General features: G+C 47.7%; 1 protein-coding gene across 2 annotated transcripts in view; it reads right to left on the bottom strand.

Moving 5' to 3' along the window:
- LOC137304322 (CD209 antigen-like protein C) overlaps positions 1-22,978 on the bottom strand; it is a 38,632-nt gene extending 15,654 nt beyond the window's left edge. Inside the window, exons 1-4 of one of the 2 annotated variants that reach the window (XM_067972870.1) lie at positions 22,874-22,978; positions 22,152-22,271; positions 17,071-17,145; positions 14,774-14,845 (exon numbers count right to left, since the gene is read on the bottom strand). In XM_067972870.1, the coding sequence (XP_067828971.1) occupies positions 14,774-14,845; positions 17,071-17,145; positions 22,152-22,271; positions 22,874-22,964 (358 nt within the window). In that variant the 5' untranslated portion in view covers positions 22,965-22,978. The remainder of the gene's footprint in view (positions 1-14,773; positions 14,846-17,070; positions 17,146-22,151; positions 22,272-22,873) is intronic. The other variant, XM_067972871.1, reaches the window with a different exon arrangement.
- Between the last annotated feature and the right edge of the window lie 2,952 nt (positions 22,979-25,930).

Below are 25,930 nucleotides of genomic sequence, written 5' to 3'. Positions count from 1 at the left end.
AATTCTTATCTCATCCACCAGACAATGGATGCACACAAGGCCATTTTATCACAAGATGTTTCAGATCCTGAAGCTGATAACACTCCCCTGTACCCATGGAAGCAAAAAGTCTGCAGTTTTCCAAAGCTTCATTTGCAGTTTTAAGTTACAAACACACCCATGAGCCTTTACTGCCCTCAGTTAGCCTAGTTCCCAAAACATGCTGGATAACAGTACTGGATTCCTGTCTCACAGGGAGTTACTGCTCATTTAAAGCTGTCACACCTCTTAAAGGAACTACACCTCTTAAAGGTGTTACAATTCTTAAATGTTGAGCACCGATTAATGCTGTCATACCACTTAAAGGGACCGCAGTTGTTAAAGGCCTCAAAATTATGAGGAGTTTTGCTCAAGTCTCTGGAGTGGGATTTCAAGCCATGGCCTTCTGACTCATAGGCCAGATTGCTACAATTGAGCCATGGCTGACCCCACAATAGGAGTTCACGTTCACAGGCTTTGCAGCTTTGGTGGAACTTCAAACAACTGTTTGTTCTGCTTAGAGCAGAGATGGTTAAGGGGAGATTTAATAGAGGTGTTTAAAATTATGAGGGGTTTTGATAGAGTAAATAGGGAGAAACTGTTTCCACTGGCAGGAGGGTCGGTAACCAGAGGGGACAGATTTAAGATAATTGGCAAAAGAACCAGGGGGGAGATGAGGAGAATTTTTTTTACGCAGTGAGTTGTGATGATCTGGAATGCGCTGCCTGAAAGGGAGGTGGAAGCAGATTCAATAATAACTTTCAAAAGGGAATTGGAAAAATATTAGAAAAGGATAAATTTACAGGGCTACGGGGAAAGGGCAGGGGGATGGGACCAATTGAGCCGGCACAGGCACAATGGGCCAAATGGCCTCCTTCTGTCTTGTCTGATTCTATGATCATGACCCTACATTTCTGTGAGTTCCATCAAAAGTCTGCCGTTATTTTGATGGAAGATTAGTGGAGAAATGATGTAAATGTCAGTTTCTCGATGTTTATGCTGATTCCCCGGGGGTTCCACTCTTCTCCCCTCAGAGAAACCCCAGGAAATTCCGGGTCCATGTTTGGCTCCAATAATCTCAATCATTTGGTAATCATGCTGTTTGGTTCAAATATCCCTTCAACTAAATGAGAACCAATGAAATTCAGTTCGATTCAGTACCAAGACAGAAAAAGGTACCATTCATAAATTACAAAACTGACCAATCAAATTGCTCCGTGTTTTGAACACTGCCATTAACAAATCAGCAACTATCACAAAACAAACCAATCAAATTACTTGGACAATTTGTTTTCCAATTTCTTTGAGAGGCTATGTTGTTTAGTCAGCCAGTCAACTAGATGCACCTAAAATTAACATTTATAAAATAACAATCTAAATAATTACTAAAATTGGCAATGTCCTGTTGGAAACCTGTCCAATAAGTTTGATCCCAGAGGGCGAATTGAATTTTGCTCCTTTTCTGAAGCTTGCATTGTTCAGCAAGACCCTGGCCCCATATATTTTTGGGTGCTCTCTGCATGTGTGACCTCACTGCCCCTGTTCATTCTTCTTTTCTTCTATGGAAGGATAATGGAAGAAAACATCCCATTTGCGACAGGCAGAAACTCCTTGCAATGGCTGTACCTGGACACTGCACTTCTTGATAAACTAGGGAAATTTATCAGTCTTTTCCTGCCCCACATCTCAACCGCTCCCTGTTGATACCAGAACTAAGTCCCGATTTTTTCCCTCTTTCTCCCTCTTTATGGCAGCACCAATACCCCAATGTTACCACCTGGTTACCTGGTACGATGTTCCTCAATGGTGCCTCTGGTGCTCCATTCCAATGCTTGGGCCCTACTATAGTCCCATACCTGCCTTCTGTTCCTGGGTATAATCCTGCACTGCGTCCCTAACTCTGAGGATTCCCTTGGCTATAGTGTCGACTGTTCCCTCTGTACACACCCACCCACAATGCCCAGTGCTCCTCTCACTAATCTCCAACTCCCTTCCTGGGTGCTCAGTGATTCCTTTCAGAACTCACTGCCTTCCCAGTGATCATCACCCATTCCTGGAGTACTCAATCGTGCCCTGACCGATTAGTGTCTGTCCCTGAATGCTCGTTGGGCCCGATATTTGCACCCGCTATCGGGTGCGTTCCTGGCCGGGGGGGGGTGCTCCGAAAATTGGGGAATCCCGAAGCGGGTCGGGAGCCCGTCTCGAACCCGCCCACTTCCGGGTTCACCACAGACGCGCTGATGTGTGCGCGCAGCCCCCGCATGTGGGACTCCCGCCGGCAATTAAAGGCAGCGGGGTGCCACTTAACAGTATTTATTCTGCTATTTCAGGTCATTAACAGACCTGATTAAGGGAATATTTCAGGAGGGGTGGGATTTTAGAGACAACTGAGACTGTTTCCCACACTGGGGGAAACACTCCCAGTTCAAATGGACCTGTTGTAGCTGTCAGCCTGTGGCAGCTGCAAAGGTCCATTTGACAGATGGTGGGTGGGGGGGAAAAGAGACCCTCACTCATTGCAGGAGGCCACTCTGTCACTTTGGACAAAGTTTGGCCTCCACCACCCTCCTCCTGACAATCAAATTCACCAACTTGCACACTTACCCCGGGGTCCAGACACATGCACCTACCTTGCGGACCCCCTCAGATGTACATCTTCTGGATCGGGGCCGCCGTAGCTGCAGTCATGACCTCCTCGGAGGGCGAACAGCATCACCAGCCTCACCAGCCACGCCGTCCACCTCTGACACGTGGAGCTCCACAACACAGTGCTGTGACACATCCACCTGCACAGCAGGAGGGAGGGCAACCGCAGAGAGAGATGCGTCGCAGGAGGCACAGCCCTCGCCACAGGGTCCACAGACCGAGGCTCAGCTTCCTGGACCTCTCTGAGCAGCAGTGCACACGGAGGCTCAGAGTCACTCGACATGTAGTCGTGGACATCTGCAGCCTCCTTCATGCCGAGCTGCTCCCGACTGGCCCGAGCACCATCTTCTTACCTGTCGCTGTCAACGTCACCACTGGCCTCAACAACTTCTCCTCCGCATCCTTCCAGGGTGCCACCAGGGACATCGCCGACGTCTCTCAGTCGTCTGCACAGAAGAGCCCTGCAAGTACACCTACACCCACTCCGCAGTGACACAATGGGTGGCATCAGGTGTGGGTCTTCATTGTGATCCTCAGGAAAGGGCATTATTGCACAAACCAGACAAGATTCGCAAAGACGTGGCAGTAGTGGTGCCAATATAACATGTAATGTGAGTTGGTCAGAAATTAAATATAAGTAAAAACCATGACAAACCCTCAGACACCCTTGTGCATCCCCTTCATGCTCACGACACGTTTGCCTTACGCTTCCTACTGCACATATGTGATGCATGCCCTGTGGCTGCAGCACAGGTAGTGGCCGGTTGAGTGAGGCTGGCCGTGAAAGAGATGCATGAGAGGGTGAGTATGAGACAGAGCCATGAGATTGTATGAGGATTGGGTTGAGTGGTAGTGGCGGGATGAGTACTGGTGAGGTGAGTAAGTGCAGGTAAGGTGAGGATGAGGTTTGAGTGGGTGTGAGGGGTGATGTGACAGAGTAGTGTTGGCAGTGCAGAAGGAGATGTGGGGTGGGGGCGGTGATGTGGCAGATGGAGTGTAGGGGAATGAGTAAGTGTACTCACTTTGGCTGACCTACTTAGGGCATTGTAGCGCCTCCTGCACTGTGTGCAGGTGGGCGATATGTTGGTGGTGCAGGTGACCTCCTCTGCCACCTCGAGCCAGGCCTTCTTGGTGGCAGAGGCAGGCCGCTTCCTCCTGCCCACCGGGGGGAAGATCTCTGTCCTCCCCCTCCTCCTCACCCCATCTAATGATACCTGGAGTGAGGCATCATTAAACTGGGAGCAGCCTTCCCCCTGGGCTGCTCCATGCTGTAATTTTTGCTATTTGTTGCAGCATCTGTCAGTGGAGGACTGCCCCTTTCAATAGAGCTCCTCCAGCTGACAGACCTTACTGCGCATGCGCAGCCCGCCCGACGCGCAGATCAGCAATGGGGAACCCGGAAGACCAGGTAAGTGGATCCAATTGGGCTGCGATCGCGCGCGGGGCAGATTGATTTCACCGGGCGCGTTACCCACGCGCCCAATAGCCTCCCCGCCGCGAACCCACAGCCCTGGCAATATCGAGCCCATTGTCTCCCCGAGTGCTAAGGGACCCCAGTGCTTACTGTCCCCTCTATGTCCGGCACTCTTGCTCAATGTTTAGTGTCCACAACTGCTCACTGGACTGAGTCTCCCACCAGAGTCCGCATTGACCTCAGGTCTTCCCCACCCAGTGCTCACTAGGCCTAGTCCCCCTGATGTTTATTGGTCTTTGGTCCACCTCACTGAATGCTCACTGGCCACAGCTACCTTGCCGAGTGCTTACTGAGTGCAGACCTGCTCCCCACGATGTTCCTACATTCCAGACCACCAGAATACTTCCAGATCTTTGTTCCACTGTGACCATCCCCCCAACCAGTCCCACACCACCTGTTTGAGTCCAAATCCTCACTCATTCCCTCCCAGCTAGCTGTAATTAATCTTTCCCATGTTACTACTCCAGCATTAACCTGCTCCTCTATGGACTAAGCCCCTAAATCCAACTCCTTGCCCTAGTTTCTTCCTCACTCACGTGTTACACCAGCTCCAGGCGAGCTTGTCCCCGCCCAATCCCAGTGTCACCTCTAGTCCAGGCCAGGCTGACTGGCACTTTCCTCACTAACCAGAGCTTCAAGAAACAGCAGGCGTAGAAATTGACTTGATCAGGAAAAGGGGCATGTGCTAGAGCAATAAAGAGATACAGAAGACAGAGGAGATAGAGAGAAGGACAGAATGACTGATATAGAGAGTTAGAAAAACAGATTAAAAACAACACAATGAGAAAAGTGTGTGAGAGCTTTACAGAGAGAGGGATGAGAGAGGGGGAGAGAAAGAAAGAGCACACAAAAATAATCACCCATTAGTCGTACATCAGTAACTCACACTTGCATGTCAGCCTTGGCTCAGTGGGTTGCACTCTCACCTCTGAGAAGGTCAATGGGTTCAAAACCCACTCCAAAGACTTGAGCATGTAGTTCATGTTAACAGTACAGTAGTGAGGGAATAATGCACAGTCAGAGGTGCTGTCTTTTGGATGAGACATTAAAAGAATTCTGTTCTCTCAGGTGGACATAAAAGATCCCATGACACCGTTCGAAAACGAGCGGAGGAGTTCTGTCCTGGACAATATTTATCCCTCAAGCAACACTTAAAACAGACTTTCTGTTTGTGGGGCCTTGCTGTGTACAAATTGGCTGCTGCAGTTTTCTTGTTAAATATTGCAGGATATGATGTATTCAGAAAGGAATTAGGGGCTAAGTGTTGCTGTACTAATTAGAGTTAATATAATGGCAGTAGGAAAAAAAGGACCTCAGTAACAGGATAGAAACAGAAACCTCATCGATTGAGACAAATGATAATAAGGAATCGATCACGCTCCAGAACTAGCTGCGCCTCGAGCCAAACTGTTCCAGTACAGCTAGAACACTGGCATCTACCCGATAATGTGGAAAATTGTCCAGGTATGTCCTGTCCAAAAAAGCAGGACAAATCCAATCCGGCCAATTACCGTCCCATCAGTCTACTCTCAATCATCAGCAAAGTGATGGAAGTTGTCGTCGACAGTGCTATCAAGCGGCACTTACTCACCAATAACCTGCTCACTGATGCTCAGTTTGGGTTCCGCCAGGACCACTCGGCTCCAGACCTCATTACAGCCTTGGTCCAAACATGGACAAAAGTGCTGAATTCCAGAGGTGAGGTGAGAGTGACTGCCCTTGACATCAAGGCAGCATTTGACCGAGTGTGGCATCAAGGAGCCCGAGTAAAATTGAAGTAAATGGGAATCAGGGGGAAAACTCTCCAGTGGCTGGAGTCATACCTAGCACAAAGGAAGATGGTAGTGGTTGTTGGAGGCCAATCATCTCAGCCCCAGGACACTGCTGCAGGAGTTCCTCAGGGCAGTGTCCTCGACCCAACCATCTTCAGCTGCTTCATCAATGACCTTCCCTCCATCATAAGGTCAGAAATGGGGATGTTCGCTGATGATTGCACAGTGTTCAGTTCCATTCGCAACCCCTCAGATAATGAAGCAGTCCGTGCCCACATGCAGCAAGACCTGGACAACATCCAGGCTTAGGCTGATAAGTGGCAAGTAACATTCGCGCCAGACAAGTGCCAGGCAATGACCATCTCCAACAAGAGAGAGTCTAACCACCTCCCCTTGACATTCAACGGCATTACCATTGCTGAATCCCCCACCATCAACATCCTGGGTGGGGGGTCACCATTGACCAGAAACCTAACTGGACCAGCCATGTCTATACTGTGACTACAAGAGCAGGTCAGAGGCTGGGTATTCTGCGGTGAGTGACTCACCTCCTGACTCCCCAAAGCCTTTCCACCATCTACAAGGCACAAGTCAGGAGTGTGATGGAATATTCTCCACTTGCCTGGATGAGTGCAGCTCCAACAACACTCAAGAAGCTGGACACTATCCAGGACAAAGCAGCCCGTTTGATTCGTACCCCATCCACTACCCTAAACATTCATTCCCTTCACCACCGGCGCACCGTGGCTGCAGTGTGTACCATCCACAGGATGCACGGCAGCAACTCACCAAGGCTTCTTCGACAGCACCTCCCAAGCCCGCGACCTCTACCACCGAGAAGGACAAGGGCAGCAGGCACATGAGAACAACACCACATGCACGTTCCCCTCCAAGTCACACATCATCCCGACTTGGAAATATGTCGGCCGTTCCTTCATCGTCGCTGGGTCAAAATCCTGGAACTCCCTTCCTAACAGCACTGTGTGAGAACCTTCACCACACGGACTGCAGCGGTTCAAGAAGGCGGCTCACCACCACCTTCTCGAGGGCAATTAGAGATGGGCAATAAATGCCGGCCTCGCCAGCGACGCCCACATCCCATGAATGAATTTAAAACAAAAGGGGTATTCTACAGACCAGCTAGTAGTGGAGGGGAAGTGAAGGGAGAAATATGTGGGCAAATGTATGAAATGAGTAAAAGACAATGGGCCAGGTTTTGCTGGAATGGGGCATCTCGTCACGTGCCCCATTAGTCAGACTTACAATTGCACGTTTAGGGTTTAAACATTTCTACCCACAAAGTTGCTGGAAGTGCGAGCTGAAAACAGCGTGACAAGGGCAAAAGGGGAATGACGGGACCAACAGTCCATCTCCTCAACCAATGAGATTAAAGGATTGAGAAATGAACAGCGGAAGGACTGAGATGGAGGGTGAATTAGAGTTGGGTGATTCAATATCAAATCAGGCACAGAAAGAGAAATAAAGAGAGGGAAGGAAAGATTGGATTAAGCGAGAGAGAAAAGAGACAGAAAAAGTCAGAAAAAAAGTCAAATTTAATTGAAATTTAATAATCACAATTTAACACTTTAACGCCGATTGTGGTGAATCTGCTCTGCACCCACTCCAAGGCCAGTATATCCTTCCTGAGGTCCAGTGCCCAGAACTGAACTCAGTCTCCAGATGGGGTCTGACCAAGACTCTATCAACTGGTGCATAACTTCCTCCCCTTTGTATTCCAGCCCTCTCGAGATAAAGACCAACATTCCAATAACCTTTTTGCTCACTTTTTGTACCTGTCCATTAGCGTTTCGTGAGTTGTGTACATGAACACCCAAATCTATTGGCACATCCACAGATCCTACTCTCTCATTTACAGCAACATCAGGGAAGTTTTCTCTTCCTTGCAGGCACCTATGGCAGTGTCACTGGAATCTGCAGTAGATCCTCAGCTAAGAAGCCTCCACCTCTACAGAAGCACAGACGACAGCTCTGGTGGCAGAACGGGACAGAATAAACAGCACCCTGTAGAGCAGCTTCCAGACCATGGGGGCTATGATGCTGGCTGCTGTCTCTCAGGGCTTTCAGGGTCTGAGAGCTGCCATTACACCAGTCAACCTGCTGATCAATGGGGACATAGATCCAGGTCCCTGTGGAATGGGACAGCTGGGGTCCAGCAGCGTGATCCTGCTGTTTCTCAGGAGAGCAGCACATGCCAGGCCTGCAGCCTTCCCCCTCAGAGTACCAGGCCAGAACATGGGAGCTGAGACCACGCTGACCGGGAACAAGCTGCCATAACAGAGTGTCATCTCAGTCCCATGACTCTTCTGTAGAGCAGGAGCAGCCAACCACCTCTCCCAATACTGGACCTCAGGTTACACCTAAGAGAAGCATATTGGACTCTAGGGGAATTAAGGGACATGGGGATCAGGCGGGAAAGTGGAGTTGAGGTGGAAGATCAGCCATGATCTGATTGAATGGCGGAGCAGGCTTGAGGGGCCATATGGCCTACTCCTGCTCCTATTTCTTATGTTCTTCTATTCTTATGTAAGCACAGGGATAGGCAAAGGAAAGGCAGGTGTAGGCACCCGGGGGAAGCAGGGTGTGGAGAAAGGATAGGTTGCCATGTGTTCACTTTGGACTTCAATGTATTTAAATAGAATGTGCACTCATGTCATGCTTTGTTATTTATGGAGGTTCGAGTCACATAGGAAAAGGGGCACCAATTTGATGCTGACTTTCACTCATGTGATGTCTATTAGTACACTCGTGCAGGGGCAAAGAGGACTATAGAATCATAGAAAATTTACAGCACAGAAGGAGGCCATTCGGCCCGTCGTGTCCACACCGGCCAAAAGTGAGCCAACCAGCTTAATCCCACTTTCCAGCACTTGGTCCATAGCCCTGTAGGTTACGGCACTTCAGGTGCACATCCAGGTAGTTTTTAAATGAGTTGAGGGTTTCTGCCTCTACCTCCCTTTCAGGCAGTGAGTTCCAGACCCCCACCACCCTCTGGGTGAAAAAAATTCTCCTCAGCTTCCCTCTGATCCTTCTACCACTCACTTTAAATCCATGCCCCCCGAGTTATTGGCCTTATGGGAATGGTAGCATAGTGGCTATGTTACTGGATTAGTAATCCAAATGGCCCGGACGAATACTCCAGCAGTCATAAGTTCAAATCCTGCCACGGCAGCTGGGGAATTTAAATTCAATTAATTAAATTTTTAAAAAAAATCTGGAATTAAAATACTAGTATCAGTAATAGTGGCCATGAAACTACCGGATTGTCGTAAAAACCCATATGATTCACTAATGCCCTTTAGGGAAGGAAACCTGCCGTCCTTACCCGGTCTGGCCTATATGTGACTCCAGACCCACAGCAATGTGGTGAATTCTTAATTGCCCTCTGAAATGGCCTAGCAAGGCACTCAGTTGTAAAATCTCACAAAAAAAAGTCATAATAAGAATAAAACCGGACGGACCACTAGGCACCGGACACGACAACGGCAAACCAAGCCCAGTCGACCCTGCAAAGTCCTCCTCACTAACATCTGGGGACTTGTGCCAAAATTGGGAGAGCTGTCCCACAGACTAGTCAAGCAACAGCCTGACATAGCCATACTCACAGAATCATACCTTTCAGCCAACGTCCCAGACTCTTCCATCACCATCCCTGGGTATGTCCTGTCCCACCAGCAGGACAGACCCACCAGAGGTGGCGGTACAGTGATATACAGTCAGGAGGGAGTGGCCCTGGGAGTCCTCAACAATGACTCCGGACCCCATGAAATCTCATGGCATCAGGTCAAACATGGGCAAGGAAACCTCCTGCTGATTACCACCTACCGTCCTTCCTCAGCTGATGAATCAGTCCTCCTCCATGTTGAACACCTCCACTTGGAGGAAGCACTGAGGGTAGCAAGGGCACAGAATGTACACTGGGTGGGGGACTTCAATGTCCATCACCAAGAGTGGCTCGGTAGCACCACTACTGACCGAGCTGGCCGAGTCCTGAAGGACATAACTGCCTGCGGCAGGTGGTGAGTGAACCAACTCAAGGGAAAAACTTACTTGACCTCATCCTCACCAATCTACCGGTCGCAAATGCATCTGTCCATGACAGTATTGGTAGGAGTGACCACCGCACAGTCCTCGTGGAGATGAAGTCCTGTCTTCACACTGAGGATACCATCCAACGTGTTGTATGGCACTATCACCGTGCTAAATGGGATAGATTCAGAACAGATCTAGCAGCTCAAAACTGGGCATCCATGAGGTGCTGTGGGCCATCAGCAGCAGCAGAATTGTATTCCAGCACAATCTGTAACCTCATGGCCCGGCATATTCCTCACTCTACCATTACCAACAAGCCAGGGGATCAACCCTGGTTCAATGAGGAGCGTAGAAGATGCATGCCAGGAGCAGCACCAGGCGTACCTAAAAATGAGATGCCAACCTGGTGAAGCTACAACTCAGGACTACATGCATGCTAAACAGCAGAAGCAACATGCTATAGACAGAGCTAAGCGATTCCACAACCAACGGATCAGATCAAAGCTCTGCAGTCCTGTCACATCCAGTCGTGAATGGTGGTGGACAATTAAATAACTAATGGGAGGAGGAGGCTCTGTAAACATCCCCGTCCATGAAGTGTTTGCAACCATCTTCAGCCAGAAGTGCCGAGTGGATGATCCATCTTGGCCTCCTCCCGATATCTCCACCATCACAGAAGTCAGTCTTCACCCAATTCGATTCACTCCACGTGATATCAAGAAACGGCTGAGTGCACTGGATACAGCCCCGACAAAATCCCAGCTGTAGTGCTGAAGACTTGCACTCCAGAACTAGCTGCGCCTCTAGCCAAGCTGTTCCAGTACAGCTACAACACTGGCATCTACCCGACAATGTGGAAAATTGCCCAGGTATGTCCTGTCCACAAAAAACAGGACAAATCCAATCCGGCCAATTACCGCCCCATCAGTCTACTCTCAATCATCAGCAAAGTGATGGAAAGTGTCTTCGACAGTGCTATCAAGCGGCACTTACTCACCAATAACCTGCTCACCGATGCTCAGTTTGGGTTCCACCCTGACCACTCGGCTCCAGACCTGATTACAGCCTTGGTCCAAACATGGACAAAAGAGCTGAATTCCAGAGGTGAGGTAAGAGTGACTGCCCTTGACATCAAGGCAGCATTTGACCGAGGAGCCCTAGTAAAATTGAAGTCAATGGGAATCAGGGGGAAAACTCTCCAGTGGCTGGAGTCATACCTAGCACAAAGGAAGATGGTAGTGATTGTTGGAGGCCAATCATCTCAGTGCCAGGACATTGCTGCAGGAGTTCTTCAGGGCAGTGTCCTAGGCCCAACTACCTTCAGCTGCTTGATCAATGACCTTCCCTCCATCATAAGGTCAGAAATGGGGATGTTCGCTGATGATTGCACAGTGTTCAGTTCCATTCACAACCCCTCAGATAATGAAGCAGTCCGTGCCCGCATGGAGCAAGACCTGGACAACATCCAGGCTTGGGCTGAAAAGTGGCAAGTAACATTCGCGCCAGACAAGTGCCAGGCAATGACCATCTCCAACAAGAGAGAGTCTAACCACCTCCCCTTGACATTCAACGGCATTACCATCACCGAATCCCCCAGCATCAACATCCTGGGGGTCACCATTGACCAGAAACTTAACTGGACCAGTCATATAAATACTATGGCTACAAGAGCAGGTCAGAGGCTGGGTATTCTGCGGTGAGTGACTCAATTCCTGACTCCCCAAAGCCTTTCCACCATCTACAAGGCACAAGTCAGGAGTGTGATGGAATACTCTCCACTTGCCTGGATGAGTGCAGCTCCAACAACACTTAAGAAGCTCGACACCATCCAGGAAAAAGCAGGCAACTTGATTGGCACCCCATCCACCACCCGAAACATTCACTCCCTTCACCACCGGCGCACAGTGGCTGCAGTGTGTACCATCCATAGGATGCACTGCAGCAACTCGCCAAGGCTTCTTCGACAGCACCTCCCAAACCCGGAACCTCTACCACCTAGAAGGACAAGAGCAGCAGGCACATGGGAGCAACACAACCTGTACGTTCCCCTCCAAGTCACACACCATCCCGACTTGGAAATATATCACTGTTCCTTCATTGTCGCTGGGTCAAAATCCTGGAACTCCCTTCCTAACAGCACTGTGGGAGAACCGTCACCACACGGACTGCAGCGGTTCAAGAAGGCGGCTCACCACCACCTTCTCAAGGGCAATTAGGGATGGGCAATAAATGCCGGCCTAGCCAGCGACGCCCACATCCCATGAATGAAAAAAAAATAGGCCCTCCCTATCCACTGTGTCTGGGCCCTTCATAATTTTGTCCACCTTAATTAAACCTCCCCTCAGCCTCCTCTGTTCCAAACAGAACATCTCCAGCCTATCCAATCTTTCCTCATAGCCAAAATTCTCCAGTCCTGGCAACATCCTCATAAATCTCCACTGTATCCTCTCTCGTGCAATTACATACTCAAACTATGGTTTTATACAGTTCCAGCATGACCTCCCTGCTCTTATATTCTATGCCTCGGCTAATAATGGAAAGTGTTCCATATGCCTTCTTAACCACCTTATCTACCTGTCCTGCTCCCTTCAGTGATCTGTAGACATGCAGTCCAAGGACCCTCACTTTCTCTACATCTTTTGGTATCCTCCCATTGTGTACTCCCTTGCCCTGTTTGCCCTCCCCAAATGCATTACCTCACACTTCTCTGGATTGAAATCCATTTGCCACTTTTCTAATGGAATTTTCTAATGCAGGAAGAGACTAATGTGTTATCATGTTGTCGGATGGGTAATGGATTGAAGGAATGTTCCCCCCCTCAAGCCTTAGGTTAAAATAGCAGTTTGGGCCCCATTTACATCTTCGGAGCCCGATCTGCATATTTAAAGAGGACCTCGCCAGCTTGGGACGGGTGTCCTTGCCGCCTGCAATTTAGAATCAGATTGGGGTAAGTCCACTACATTTTAAAAGCCCCCCTGCCTGGTTTCCACCGGGCGAGGGGTTAAAATTACCCCCAATGTGTTCATAGTATAAACATCTGTAGAGCTTTTATAATCAGTTCCTGGGAATTGTGAACCAATCAAATCCACTCAAATTTTGAACAAATCAAAAGACATTTCACCACCAGCCAGTTATCTGCCTTACAGAACTGCCTACAGATTAATTATCACCCTGGTGTCAGCCCCTAGTGCCTGTCTTAAGTGATCTCTTACCTGCTCTGTTGGTCCTACGAGGTGCTCCCCAGTGGCTGAAGCATGGCAGGAGGTGGGCTGCTGTGGCCCACAGGAACAGGAATAGGCCATTCAGCCCCTCAATTAGATCATGGCTGATCTGAACCTTAACTCCATTTACCTGCCTTTGCTCCCTATCCCTTGGTACCCTTACCTAACAAAAACCTCCAGATCTCAGTCTTGAAAGCTCCAATTTATGTAGAATCCACAGCCTTTTTGGGGAGAGATCTCCAGATTTCCACGACTCTGTGTGTGAAAAGGGGCTTCCTGATTGAGACTAAATGGCCACGCTCTAATTTTAAGGTTATGCCTCCTTGTTCTGGATTCACCCACCAGAGGAATTAGTTTCCCTGTATCTACCCTCTCAAATGCATTTAACATTTTAAACACCTCAATCAGGTCACCGCTCAATCTTCTCTACCCAAGGGAATACAAGCTACGTTTATGCAAATCTCAGTCAAGGGCTCTTGAGATGCTCCTATTCCGGTGACCTCTAGGAGCTCGACCCTAAGAGGGACCGGCTGCTGCAACTCGATGTGACATATTTACAAGGACAGGTCTTTGGTTCCATTATATAATGAAAAACTGTTGTGAGGCATGAACTGGAAGAGTTCCAACAGATACTGGTACACAGTTGGACTCAATTGACAACCAGTTCTATCTCAAAAATCTCTTGACACCTGCACCTCTCTTGACCCCTCCACTGTCTTTGTGCTGTTGGACTGCTTGCCCGACATCCAATCTTGGATGATTCTTAACTTACTCCAACAAAACATTGGGAAGTTTAAATGCATTCCTTTGGCCCCCAAAGAAACTCGCTCCCTTGCGACCGACTCCATCTCCCTCCCCAGCCATTGTCTCAGCTTCAACTGAAGTGTACGCAACCACAATGTCCTGAGTTGAGATTCCGACCCCATATCCTCTCGATCACAAAGAAGGCCGACTTCAACATCACCACACCCGTCCCCACCTCAGCCCATCTGCGACTGAACCTTGATGCTTGCCTTTGCCATCTCCACATTCGATCCAATGGTTTCCTGGCCAGCCTCCCATCCTCCATCACCTTCAGCTCATCCAAAACTCTGCTGCTCATATCCTATCCGACAGGGAGTGCAGCAGATCCCTCCACCATTCCATCTGAACAATGTAAAGGCCCACAGTCGGATGAGCCAGAATGAGGTCGTGTAATCCCTTGGCCCCGCTACACCCTCTCTGTGTTCTCCGTCAGCCAAACACTCGGGTGCTGAAATGTATAATAGTAGCACAACAATACTAGAATGTACAACTGCACCAACACAGTCCCTGCACCAGTGTCAGCCCCTCTCATATCCTGTAACCAAAAAGTGCAGCAACTGTACCGATACGTCAATCTGTAAAATTATGTTTTATTTACAGATTAGAATCCACATTCCCTTGTCACGGTTCAGAATCATTTGCTGATCACACCTGTGTTTAGTAACCAGAGCCAGCGATAAGAAGCTGTACAGTATTATCAATCCACCTGATCTCAGTGTCACCATTCAGACAGTTTGCAGTATGAATAATTGGAGATCAAAGGTCTCTCTGATGGTTATTAAACTCACTCTCCTTCAGCTGTGAAATCTCAGTCCTAAGTTCAGCGAATGAGCTTCTTGTCTCCTCAGTCAGTCCTGTAACTGAAAGAGGAAAAAGACTTTAGATCTTGTGACAGTGATTGGAACGCAGGATCAGTTTTGCTTTGGAATTGCGAGCGATTTTGAGAGGATAAATCAGGGAAAACTATTTCCACTGGTTGGTGAGTTGGTAATAAGAGGCATCAATTGCAGATTTTCACTAACTTAATGAAGGAAGATGTTAGGAATTTTTTTTCTGCAGAAGGTTTATGAGACATGGAATGTCCGACCAGAAATAGTGGTGGAAACAGAATCCAGAATAGCTTTTAGTGCTGGATATTTCAAAAATAAAAATTTAGAATGGTACAGGGAAAGGGATAAAATGGACGCTCTTTCAGAGAGCCAGCAGATGTGATGGGCTGAATGGCCTCTTCTGTGCTGCATTTTTAAAAATTCTAATTGTACAGTACATGGACACTTGTTTATTATCTATTGATTCTAATTGTACAGTACATGGACACTTGTTTATTATCGATTGATTTGTCTCTGGGAATTACCTCAGTGGTTCTCCCGATCAGAGGCCATAACTTTGACGGAAGGTGAGTGGAAACCCCATTTACATGACCTGAACGTGGTTGTTTCTGCCCATCTTCTGCCAACAGTTACACCGGCAGATCAGGGAAAGTCCCCGAGGGAATCCCCGGCATTTGTGTTTAGTTTGTGCCATCACATTCCAAGATGGGAAAATATAAACACTGAGAAAGAAAATCAGTCGTTTGTTGCTGGTTTCTGCGGAGCTGGAACTGGAATTTACAACCAGATGCCAATCTGCATTGACAGCAATTAGACCTGGACAGGATAGGTTAATTCCACCTTAAGAGCAGAATAATACATTGGTATAATACTGCTCTTCTCATAAAACGTCACATCCTACAACTTACAAAGAGCAATGCCATGGGAATCAAACAATAATATGGTAAAAGTCTCACATACAAATTTGAACTCCCAGGCCTCATTTAAATGGAGCTACATCGAGTTACATCGAAGCTACAGCAAAGAATCAGGTCATTCGGCCCAACTGGTCTATGCCAGCGTTTAAACTCCCCACAAAGCCTCCTCCCTCCCTACTTCATCTAACTCTATCAGCATATCCTTTTATTCCTTTCTACCTCATGTGTTTATCTAGCTTCCCTTAAATGCATCTATGCCATTCACCTCAACTACTCCTTGTGGTAGTGTATTCCACATTCTTACCACACTTTGGGTGAAGAAGTTTCTCCTGAAATTCCTATTGGATTTAATAGCGACTATTTTATATTTATGAACTCTAGTTTTGGACTCCCCGACAATTATTGGACTCCTGGCCGGTGGGAGGGTGCGGGATGTCGGGTGGCAGGCTGCCGCCTGTGGGGACCTGAGGTAAAGCTCGCTGACACTAAAGTTAATGCTTTTGAGGATGTTCCAATGGGAATTACGGTCAGGGGGGAGGAAAGCCCGGGATAGGTGAGGCCCAAGGTTTCCTTTTGGGGCCCACAAAGAAACCTAAAAACAAATTTAAAACAACTCACCTCTCCGTGCCTCTTCTGGCCCTCAGTCTGGGTCCCAGCAGGTTTGGTCTGGCAGGGAAGCCACCATTGATTCCCCCCTCAAGCCTTAGGTTAAAATAGCAGTTTGGGCCCCAATTACATCATCGGAGCCCAATCTGCATATTTAAAGAGGACCTCGCCAGCTTGGGACGGGTGTCCTTGCCGCCTGCAATTTAGAATCAGATTGGGATAAGTCCACTACATTTTAAAAGCCCCCCTGCCTGGTTTCCACCGGGCGAGGGGTTAAAATTACCCCCAATGTGTTCATAGTATAAACATCTGTAGAGCTTTTATAATCGGTTCCTGGGAATTGTGAACCAATCAAATCCACTTATACTTGATTGACTCAAATTTTGAACAAATCAGAAGACATTTCACCACCATCCAGTTATCCTAACTTGCTCAAACGTCCCAGAAACCAATCAAAAACACTTTCCCACTCTTCAGTTCCTCCACTGTCTCTCACCACTTCTCTCCTAAACCCTGCTCACTGCAAGCAATACCTGCTCCTCCTTAGTAATATATATATATATGTGAATGGGTGTGTATATAAGCCCGCTCTTTAGTGAGCCGTAGGTTTGAATAAGTTATGTCTTCTTCTCATCGAACGCACTGCAGCTCAATCCTTGAAGAATGACCAGACTGTCTGAAAAACTAGAGACTCCTTTGAACTGGAGATTGTGATAGGCCTTTAACACTTACTGTTAATCTTTATCTGGGAAAATTCCATCTTGAAATTGGCCACTGATGCTTTCATTTCACTGAACATCTGTGTAACTGAAATAGAAAGAAACCTTTAGATCTCAACCAGCAAATCACTGTGGCACAGGTTCACATAGTTTGTACACAAATGGCAGCTCAGAGGCTGTTCTGGTCCAGATCGGAGTTTGATGATACCTTAATGAGGCTAATGGATCCATCACCATCATTATTCTTGTTCGCTTTGACTTTGATGTTGCATCTTACAAGGAGGTGAAGGTTTGTGTTCCTTTGAGAGTTCTGAACACACAACACATTAGTGGGGAATGAAGGATTTTTGGACATTACCTGGATTAATTACCTGCTAAAGGAATAGAGTTTGGTTCAAAGAAGGTTTACAGGGAAGTGCGACCAAATTTGAAAAGTGTTACGCAGTCTGTCAGGATGGCTACAGATAATGTGGCCTTGAGAGACGGTGGGAAGGCATCATAAACACCAGGTGCTGTTTGGTAGCATCAGTCTGTGTAACCATGGGAAAGAGAGAATGGAAAATTACTGAGACGTTATGATTGTCAACAAGAATGGTATAAGAGACAGTCCATGAGACCGAACGGTGCTCGGAGCATGGGACCAGAAGAACGTGAGGCAGGAAATCGGTGGACAATTCGTGTTCACGAAGCAGAAGAATTGGCCATTTTGAGTCTCAAACTGTACTCCTGATTTGAAGGTTGTATGCATCTCCATCTCTCAACCTGTCCTGTTATAATGTTAATAAAACCATTAGTTCGAAAAGTTTAAAGTATCATATCATAGTCTCATAGTTGGTGCAGCACAGGAGGAGGTCATTAGGCCCATTATACCTGCGCTGGCTCTTTGAAAGAGTGATCCATATAGTCCCATTTCCCTGCTCTTTCCCTAGACCCCTGTAAATTTGAAAGTTACTATTGAATCTGCTTCCACCACCCTTTCAGGCAGACCATTCCAGATCATAGCAACGTGGAAAATTGCCCAGGTATGTCCTGTCCTCAAAAAGCAGGACAAATCCAATCCGGCCAATTACCGCCCCATCAGCCTATTCCCAATCATCAGCAAAGTGATGGAAGGTGTCGTCGACAGTGCTATCAAGCGGCACTTACTCACCAATAACCTGCTCACCGATGCTCAGTTTGGGTTCTGCCAGGACCACTCGGCTCCAGATCCCATTACAGCCTTGGTCCAAACATGGACAAAAGAGCTGAATTCTAGAGGTGAGGTGAGATTGACTGCCCTTGACATCAAGGCAGCATTTGACCGAGTGTGGCACCAAGGAGCCCTAGGAAAATTGAAGTCAATGGGAATCAGGGGGAAAACTCTCCAGTGGCTGGAGTCATACCTAGCACAAAGGAAGATGGTTGTGGTTGTTGGAGGCCAATCATCTCAGCCCCAGGACATTGCTGCAGGAGTTCCTCAGGGCAGTGTCCTCGACCCAACCATCTTCGGCTGCTTTGCAAACGACCTTCCCTCCATCATAAGGTCAGAAATGGGGATGTTCACTGATTGCACAGTGTTCAGTTCCATTCACAACCCCTCAGATAATGAAGCAGTCTGTGCCCGCATGCAGCAAGACCTGGACAACATCCAGGCTTGGGCTGATAAGTGACAAGTAACATTCGTGCCAGACAAGTGCCAGGCAATTACCATCTCCAACAAGAGAGTGTCTAACCACTTCCCCTTGACATTCAACGGCATTACCATCACCAAATCCCCCACCATCAACATCCTGGGGGTCACCATTGACCAGAATCTTAACTGGACCAGTCATATAAATACTGTGGCTACAAGAGCAGATCAGCCATGATCTTATTGAATGGCGGAGCAGGCTCGAGGGGCCGATTGGCCTACTCCTGCTCCTATTTCTTATGTTCTTATGTTCTTAAGAGTAGGTCAGAGGCTGGGTATTCTGTGGTGAGTGACTCATCTCCTGACTCCTCAAAGCCTCTCCACCATCGACAAGGCACAAGTCAGGAGTGTGATGGAATACTCTCCACTTGCCTGGATGAGTACTGATCCAACAACACTCAAGAAGCTCGACACCATCCAGGACAAAGCTGCCTGCTTGACTGGCACCCCATCCACCACCCTAAACATTCACTCCCTTCACCAGTGCAGTGTGGCTGCAGTGTGTACCATCTACAGGATGCACTGCAGAACTCGCCAAGGCTTCTTTGACAGCACCTCCCAAACCCGCGACCCTCTACCACCTAGAAGGGCAAGAGCAGCAGGCACATGGGAACAACACCACCTGCGCGTTCCCCTCCAAGTCACACACCATCCCGACTTGGAAATATATCGCCGTTCCTTCATCGTCGCTGGGTCAAAATCCTGGAACTCCCTTCCTAACAGCACTGTGGGAGAACCCTCACCACACGGACTGCAATTAGGGATGGGCAATAAATTCTGGCCTCACCAGCGATGCCCACATCCCACGAACGAATTAAAAAAAACAACTCTCTGCGTAAAAAAAATGTTTCCTCATGTCGCCTCTGGTTCTTTTGCCGATCACCTTAAATCTGTGTCCTCTGGTTACCGACCCTTCTGCCACTGTTTCTCCTTATTTACTCTGTCAAAACCGTTCATGGTTGTGAACACCTCGATCAAATCTCCCCTTAACCTGTTCTAAGGAGAACAACCCCAGCTTCTCCAGTCTCTCCACATCGCTGAAGTCCCTCACCCCTGGTACCATTCTAGAAAATCTTTTCTGCACCCTCTCTAAGGTCTTGACATTCTTCCTAAAGTGTGATGCCCAGAATTGAACCCAATACTCCAGCTGAGGCCTAACCAGTGTTCCTTGCTTTTGTACTCCATGGCTCTCTTAATAAAGCCCAGGATCCCATGTGATTTTTTAACAGCCTTCTCAACTTGTCCTGTCACCTTCAAAGATTTGTGTACATACACCCCCAGTTCTCTCTGTTCTTGCACCCCCTTTAAAATTGCACCCTTTAGTTTATATTGCCTCTCCTCATTCTTCCTACCAAAATGTATCACGTCACAATTCTCTGCGAGAAATTTCACCTGCCATGTGTCTGCCCATTTCACTCGTCTGTCCATGTCGTCCTGAAGTCTGTTATTGAACATCCTCCTGCATCGTGTGGCAGATCTTGGGGTGGTGGAAGTTTCACCGACAGCTTCAGCTACATCCCTCCCTACGGACTGAACCACCTTCTTCTGGGGCTTCCTGCCCTTCAGTGCCCCAAACACGTCCTTCTCACCCTGACTTCAGCCACCCCTGCATGGATGTGTCTGTCAATCTGGGAGCACTTCCTGCTGCTGGTGCTCTAAGGCTGCTCCCCCTTCAAATATTCTTCCAGGTGTGCTTCCAGCTGAAAGAGTGATGTCCCTCTTTAACTTGCTGCAGCTTTTTATAGGCTGCAGCAGCACTAATTTTCCCTCCTCCCTGGTGACAGCAACCCAATCTGGAGCAGTGTTACCTTCCCTAATCTGCCCTGCACAGATAACGAGGGCCCTGGGAGGAACATTGAGTGTGTTAGCGGCAGAGTCAGGAGGCTGGGCAAAAGCTCCACCTTATCATCAACCCACACAGCTGTCGTTCCACAACAGAGGCACTCAGCCTCTGCGGGGGTGGATGTTGGAGTGGCCCCCTGCAAATCCATGAGGGGGCCCAGGGGCCCAAATCTGGCCCAAGATGTGTTTCAAAATTTTGACCTGCCCCTCAGGGAACAGAGGGACAACAACGTGAAGGAAATCGGTCCCTTTAGGATCAATCTCCTTTGTGTTCATCATTCATGGGACCTCATCAGGACACAACTGGCCCCGTGCCCACTCTCAGCAGCGTGTCTCTCACTGGGCCCATCAGGGGCACGATGGGCAGAATTCCTGGGCGTGTGCTAGAGAGACCCAGACATGCCCCCAGTCAGTGCGATGTTACAGGGACAGGTCTCGGGGGGCAGTCCCTCCATCGAGCACAGTCTCCCAGGGAAGTTGCAAGGGGTGGAAATTCTGTGGATCTGGGCTCCACTCTAAACAGCAGCCTCCAGCCACATTGCAGGTTCTCCACATCCCCACACATCAGAATTTCTACCCTCAGTAATCTTTTTAAAAGGGAATCAGACAGTTGCTTGAAAGAGCGGCATTAAAGAAAATAGGAAGTGTGGATTTTAACTCCGGTTCTGTCCAGTTACTGCTGGGCAGAAGGAGGTAAAAGTCCCCCTCATATGTGTGAGTGTTTGCTCTAATGCTGCAAGGAACATCATCCCCTCCCCAGGAGCGTAAAGATGTGTCCAATTCCCCGTTAGATCAGTGAGCCTGTATTTACTATAAGGTGTTGTTATGTGTCCTGCCCCATAGTGTCTGGTAGGATCACCTTTACTATTACTGATCCCCAGTCCCACTACGTAATTAATATTACCTACATTATTAATGCATGCTAATTTAAGTGCATCTCCGAATTAGCTTTGCCAACAATGGGCAGATGTTGCTGGATTGGGGCATCTCTCGGTGCGTGCCATAAGTTGGACTTTGTCCTGCATCATTCAGCTCAAGAAGGAGAAGGAAGTTGAATTAGAGTCAGATCAGGTACAGAAAGAAAAATAAAGAGAGGAAGATTGGATTAAGAGAGAGAGAAAAAAAGAGACAGAGAGGAAAAGTAAGAAGAAAAATAAAATTTGACATTTTCTAAAACTCCAATAATTCACAACATGAAGATATGAGATTCTACAGTTGAAATTGTTCACTTTTTTGGGCCAGAGAGTTTGATTGGCGTCATTAACCATTATCACTTCGTTAAAAGGGTACTTCCACTATTAGTTATCAAACTTAACCTTCTGTGGTGAGTTCAATGGGCAATTAATGTGCGAATCCAGCAAGTTCATAAAAATAATGGGGAGGTTGAGAGTGAGATGCCGTTTGTGAGAGACAAACGGAGGAGCGGTGTAAATTAACCAACAAGTTCTGGAGATATCTATTAATCCCCTGAACTTGCTGGCCAATTTGCACATTAATATTGGCGTGAGCCGTTTTCACGCTGTTATTTTCACAGCAAGTTCTGGCCCAATAAATTCCATAGTTTATAATATCGCAAAACTTACAAAACACGACTGCAACACTAAGAATCACCACAGACAGCAGGATGGAGAGACCCAGGAGAATATAGATGACCAGAGATGACCGCTTTCCTCGGACAGGCTCTGCTGCTCTGACACCATGTTCTGCAAAGTGTAAGTGAAAGTCATCACCGGAAGGATTAGAGGGAAACGTCTTGTGAAAAAGATTCCAAACCTTTTCAATGATCATAGAAATTTACGGCACAGAAGGAGGCCATTCAGCCCATCGTGTCTGTGCCATCCGACAAAGAGCAATCCAGCCTAATCCCACTTCCCAGCTCTTGGTCTGTAGCCTTGTAGGTTACAAACAATAGACACAAAATATCATTTACTCAGGTAATCTCCAAGGTACACGAGCGTTCGTCCATTTCACATCTCCGTCCTCAGCATTTATTCAACATTTCACCATCCCTCATCCAGCAACTTTACTTCAAAATCATCCTGACAGATTTCAGTGTGAGTCAATAACATCATCAGTTAAAGGGATGGTCACGGAGTGATTTCTGACCCCACTGCTTTATTTCACTGTTCAGCTCTAAAAACCAATCAGTCCTTCTGTAGAAGTGGAATTTCCTGACAACACGTTCTCCCAACGAACAAGAAATGACCTTTCCACTGATGTTAATTGATCTGAAGGTGTTAATGAATTCTAGCTAATCAACTCAAACTGAATAAACTACAATAGTGATCAGATCATTGATGTGTACCTGACTTCAAATCTTCCCGTTTTCTTTTGTCTCCTCTCAGTTGATCAGGAGAAAAGTCATTGACATTTTGATAAGTGTCGTCGAGCTCCATGTTATCAGTTGGAAGGACTTCTTGTCTTTGAAGAAAATGTGGAAATCAATTGGAGAAATGTGACTTATTCTTTCACACGGTTCCTCTTTCTGTGCTTTCAGTGTTTCTCTGAAAAACCCCAACAGTACATTGCGTCTGCTGGACACCAAGATATTTTAGCACTTCTGCTTTTTGATGGTGGGTTTAAAGGCAATGCCCTGAACTGAAGAACTTGAGGGCTTCTCAGGCATTCCTGCCCTAAACGTGTTCTCAGACCGGGGGCTTTTATACAGATCACTTGTAGATAGTCACTGTCGCTGGGAGCCAATGAGAGAGTGGCCTTCAGCTCTCTGGACTGTTATTGGGAACAATAAGTGTGCGAATAAACAGAATTATTTCAGGTGTTATTTAGTTCCCCAGTGCAGTATTGTAGGGGGTGGTGGTGTGTGTCAGCTTCACCTCTGACTTCTGAGCGGTCCGAATCGCTCCCACTCCCTGGATTCTGGACCTTGGACTTATTTGGGGGTTGTGACGAAGTGCAGCAGACAACTGGTTTTGGTGCAAGAAACTTCGATCTTTATTCAAGAGAGGAAATACACACGAGGGAAATTACAGTAGAAAGATACCTCACCCCTCCCAATCCCACTGTACTAGCTAAGTTGGACTCTAAAGGACCAGAGATAATGCTCACCAAACGAATCCTTGACAGTAATTCACCCAGAGGTAAGTCAGGAATAGATTGTAGAGGGGAAGCTTTGCGGATCTTCGGTTTTCTCCCGAGTTGGTTTTCTTTGGTCGCGTTGGCCCAATATTACCCGGTTGATTGGTGGCAATATTCGGTTGGTTGTTTCGTAAGGCCCTTGTTGCCGCGAGGTGTCTGATGGTCATTGGGGCTGTTGCTCTGGTTTCTTCTTGTGTGTCGGCCTGCTTCTAGAACTGCTGACCTTCTCTCTGTTGCCCCCTCGCCTTGTTGAACTGTCGCCTCTCGAACTGTTGAACAATCCTTTGCTCTTGCAGGTCTGGCTGACCGGTTGTCTCACGTAGGGTTCGTTGGTTTCACTGAAGCTGCTCTCTAAGAGACAGGCAGAACAAGAGAAGCAGAACACAAGAGCCAGAGAGCGAGAGAGAGAGAGAGAGAGAGAGAGCGAGAGAGAGAGAGAGCGAGAGAGAGAGAGAGAGCGAGAGAGGTTTCGAGTTTCCACTTCTATAACCCTCTCTTACAATGGTCTTTGTCACTTTAAGAAAAAACACTTTATGTCTGTTTAAACAGTTCTTACAAAGTCCTTAAGAATCTTTGATGGCTTTTTGATGGTCCCTCATCATGTTGCAATTGCTTCTCCCGATGGGTCATTGTTAATTCCGATTTTTAGAGCTTGTCACACAAGGCTTCCTTTTGTATCCAACATCCTAGGTGTTGATTGGTTTTGCTTTAAAACAAAGACATGGCCCCACCATGTCTGGAGCAGTTGCCTCTTTCAATGGCCTACTGCCTTTCGAATTAGCATTGAGTGTTGACCACCTGCTGTAGGTTTTGCATTAAAACAGAGACATGTCTGAAGCAGTAATTCTCCCACCTTCCACTGTGTGTGTTGTTGATGGTGACCTCTCACCTATCCTTCCATCTTAGGATTTTAGTCAATGGCCAAAGTTTTCCATACTCAGGGAAAAGGTGAATTTCTTTAGGGTTTTTCTCCGAGTTTTGGGGAATCTGTGAATTTTGAAAATCTTACACTCCCCCCTGTGATATTTTAACCTTGCTTCAAGTATCATACTGGTAAAAGGTGAACAAAGTTCTCGATCCTCGAGAGCCAACCTTCCCCTGTAATTACCGATCTAAGATCTCATGACACATACATTCCCCATTCTTTAAAAATGTGGTGTACGTAAGCATGCATAGGCAAAATATAGTTATTTACATACATCCAAACATGGAGGGGATCCAACACCCCACTTGGTGCACATACATCTTTATTAAAAGAAAACAACATGTAAAAGTCTTTCTTAAAAATAACCGAACACAAAAAAAACAACAATCTTTATTCAGGAACACTAAAAAAATGAAAGGAAACAATAATCGAAATTAAATAACAGAAGCTATGTACATCCGCCGCCCATTCCCGGGCGGCCAGGCGAATCCCTGTTCGGGCTACAGTACACTACTCCCTTCGGTGTGGCCGCCCTGTCCTGTACCTTTGGTCCCTCGCAGCCTGCGGCTGCTGGCTGGGGACCTCTGTCCTCAGATCGATCCCTGACTTGAGGGGCTGCCCTTTTAAACTGAGGAGCCGGGGACCACGGTTTCTTTGGCCGTGGCGTTCGTGGGGGCCTTCTAGGGACTCTGGCTGGTGGGGGTTTTCTGTCTGGTGAGTCTTTAACTCGAGCCACTGTCCCCTCTTGTGCGGTCTGTGGAATCTCCACTGCCGCTGGCTGGGGATTTCTATCCTCAGGCTGTACCTCTTCTGAACCTGTGTCAGGGGCAGGTAACTCTCTGCCCTCAGGTCCCACCTCGTCTGAGTCCCAGATGAGCGGGGGAGTGTCCCAAATGGTGGGTGGGATGGCCCTTCCCTTAAAACAAGCCATTGCATCTGCTTGTGCAGTCTGTGAGTTTGTTCCTGCTGCAGGCTGAGGATTTTTATCCTCAGACCTTGCCCCAACTGGCTGTTCCCTTCTCTCGGATTTAAACAACTTACATTGGTTAATGTGGAACCATTTGGTGCGCCGAGGCAGCTTTATGGCGTATACCATGGGGCTTGCCTTATCTACAATGCTGTCGGGCCCCATGTATAATGGTTCTAGACTGCCTACCCGAGCAAAATTCCTAACCATAACCTGATCCCCTATCTCCCACTCGTGGTGCGTACGGGGTTCCCGCAGCAGTCGGTTACTCCGATGCTGTTTTCCCATGTTGCTAGCAGCCTGCCAGTGAACCTGTTTAAGGTGTTCAAACAGATTCCTGATGAAGTTGTCCCGGTTCACCTCTCTGAGCTGAC

This window comes from Heptranchias perlo, chromosome 37 (assembly GCF_035084215.1).
Source record: "Heptranchias perlo isolate sHepPer1 chromosome 37, sHepPer1.hap1, whole genome shotgun sequence".
In the NCBI taxonomy this organism is placed as follows: Eukaryota; Metazoa; Chordata; class Chondrichthyes; order Hexanchiformes; family Hexanchidae; genus Heptranchias; species Heptranchias perlo.
Note: the sequence above shows the minus strand (reverse complement) of the source record. Positions and strands in the feature narration are given on the sequence as shown.